We start from the raw sequence: 2,486 nt of genomic DNA on the forward strand, positions 1-2,486 counted from the left end.
AGATTGGATCCTCTAGAAGATTGTGGGTCATATTTTTGAGGCAGGGAGAATTACAGGATTCCCATGCATAGCAGAGAGAATAGATCCTCATTATTTGTTCCTCTTATTACTTACTGCAGTGTTCCTGACTTAAGCCACTTCCAACATTGCATATCTTTAATTGCCTGCAGGATACTCCATCTCACTGTATTTTTCATTGACATTCATCCTAAGTTTTTTCAATTAGGTACTCTCTCCTTCTCACTATATAATACTTTTCCCCAATATAGTCTTAGTTTAAAAGTTTATTAATAAGTACAGCAATATGGTTGTCCTTCAAAAGAATATTCTGTGACCTCACACCAGACATTATTATATCCATACTCCAGAGTCAAGAAAAAGACATAAACCTAGGGAAAGGGAAGGAACAATTATATGCCTGTGTAAAAGATTTACTGCTACCTAGCAATTTATTTGTATAGAACACACACACACACACACACACACACACACACAGTGGCTATTATGTTTAAGAGAAGTCAGATCCTGTACCCCCACGATGTCAAAGATAAGATGAATTTTGGTGGGATGTGTGTTCAGGAAGCAGGGGACATGTACCTATAGTTGATTCATGTTGATGTATGGCAAAAGCCATCACAATATTATAAGGTAATTATCTGCCAATTAAAATCAATAAAAATTTTTTAAAAGATAAGATGTATTTTTAGACAACTGGGCACTTCAAGTTACTAAGTTAGCAATTAAAAGTAAAAAAATATATATGCTAATGTGTATTATGTATCAGTTATGTAAGTATTTTACAAATATCTGCTTTTCCTCTAATCATCACAGGGTGGTTAAATAACTTTATCAAGCTCACATAACCAATTAGTATATATTCTATATGTAGCAAAGCTTAGATTTGAACTCAGTCATCTCTTGCATAACTGGTATGCTCTTATCTGTTATTTTAAATTACCTCCCAACATCACAGCTATTCTGTAGATTAATCCAGTGTATCTGTGGATGCATTCTCCCTAGAATTTTTCTCAACTATACTTTCCTGTACAAGGAAGAATATGATTTTAGGATTTGAAGAATAGGGGTTTGCCTATAAGGACTTTGCCAGCTCTTCTAGTTCTACCAGGACTTATCAACTCAGCCAAATTCATTCTTTCTCATCTTTAAAGGAATTAGTATCATCTCTTAATGTGCACAGTCTTTAAAGAATCACTGCTTCTTGAAGCATCATACCTGAATAACATTCTCTAGCATCAATGAAGATTTTAATTGTTTTTTAAATAAAGTGACAAAAGTATGACAAAAACCACTACAATATAGTAAAGTAATTATCCTCCAACTAATAAAAATAAATGGAAAAAAATAAAGTGACAAAAAAAGAAAACAAACCAAGCACATGACAGAAAACGCCTTAACAGTTATTCTATCCTTATCTTTGCCTCTTTAGAAGGAAGAATAAAAATATCCTTGGTTCATCAATCACTCAAATCAATTAATGTATCCTGATGCCATTTATTTCAGATGAGAAAGACAAGATAACCAAGAGGATGTTGGAAAATAATTATACCATGCCGACTGAGTTCCTACTTGTTGGATTCACAGATTATCTACCTCTCAGAGTTGCACTATTCTTGGTATTTCTCATAGTCTATACACTAACTCTGGTGGGAAATGTAGGTTTAATAATCCTAGTTAATATCAATTCAAGCCTTCAAACCCCCATGTATTATTTTCTCAGCAACCTGTCTTTCTTAGACATTAGCTACTCAACAGCAATCACTCCTAAAATGCTGGTAAATTTCTTAGCATCCAAGAAAAGCATTTCCCTCTCTGGCTGTGCACTACAGATGTTTTCCTTTGGATGTTTTGCTGATGCTGAATGCCTTATCCTGGCAGCAATGGCCTACGACCGCTATGCAGCCATCTGCAATCCACTGCTCTATTCTGCTCTTGTGTCTCGGAGAGTCTGTGTCTTCTGCATTGTGTTGGCCTACTTCAGTGGGGGTGTGACTTCAATGGTACACGTCTGTCTCACATTCAGGCTGCCATTTTGTGGCTCCAACATCATCAACCATTTTTTCTGTGACATCCCGCCTCTCCTGGCTTTATCCTGCACAGACACCTACATCAATGAACTTCTGCTCTTTGCCTTGTGTGGCTTCATCCAGACCAGCACTTTTGTGGTCATCTTTATCTCATACTTCTGTATCCTCCTCACTGTTTTGAGCATCAGGTCCTCAGGTGGAAGAAGCAAAACGTTCTCTACCTGTGCCTCCCATCTCATAGCAATCACTTTATTCTATGGAACACTTCTGTTTATGTACTTGCGTCCCACTACCAGCTACTCCCCAGACACTGACAAAGTAGTTGCAGTGTTTTATACAGTTGTCTTTCCCATGTTTAATCCAATAATCTACAGTTTCAGAAACAAGGATGTAAAATATGCCCTCAGAAAGCTATTGGACAGAAACTGGAGTTTCAAATGA

At 36.6% G+C, this 2,486-nt stretch overlaps 1 protein-coding gene across 1 annotated transcript; it reads left to right on the forward strand.

Annotated features, from left to right (window-relative positions):
- Positions 1 to 1,547: 1,547 nt before the first annotated feature.
- Positions 1,548 to 2,486, forward strand: OR5AS1 (olfactory receptor family 5 subfamily AS member 1). The gene has a single exon (XM_020884072.2). The coding sequence runs from the start codon at positions 1,548 to 1,550 to the stop codon at positions 2,484 to 2,486; it is 939 nt and encodes a 312-aa protein (XP_020739731.2).

The sequence above is a fragment of the Odocoileus virginianus genome, chromosome 18 (genome assembly GCF_023699985.2).
Source record: "Odocoileus virginianus isolate 20LAN1187 ecotype Illinois chromosome 18, Ovbor_1.2, whole genome shotgun sequence".
Classification (NCBI taxonomy): Eukaryota; Metazoa; Chordata; class Mammalia; order Artiodactyla; family Cervidae; genus Odocoileus; species Odocoileus virginianus.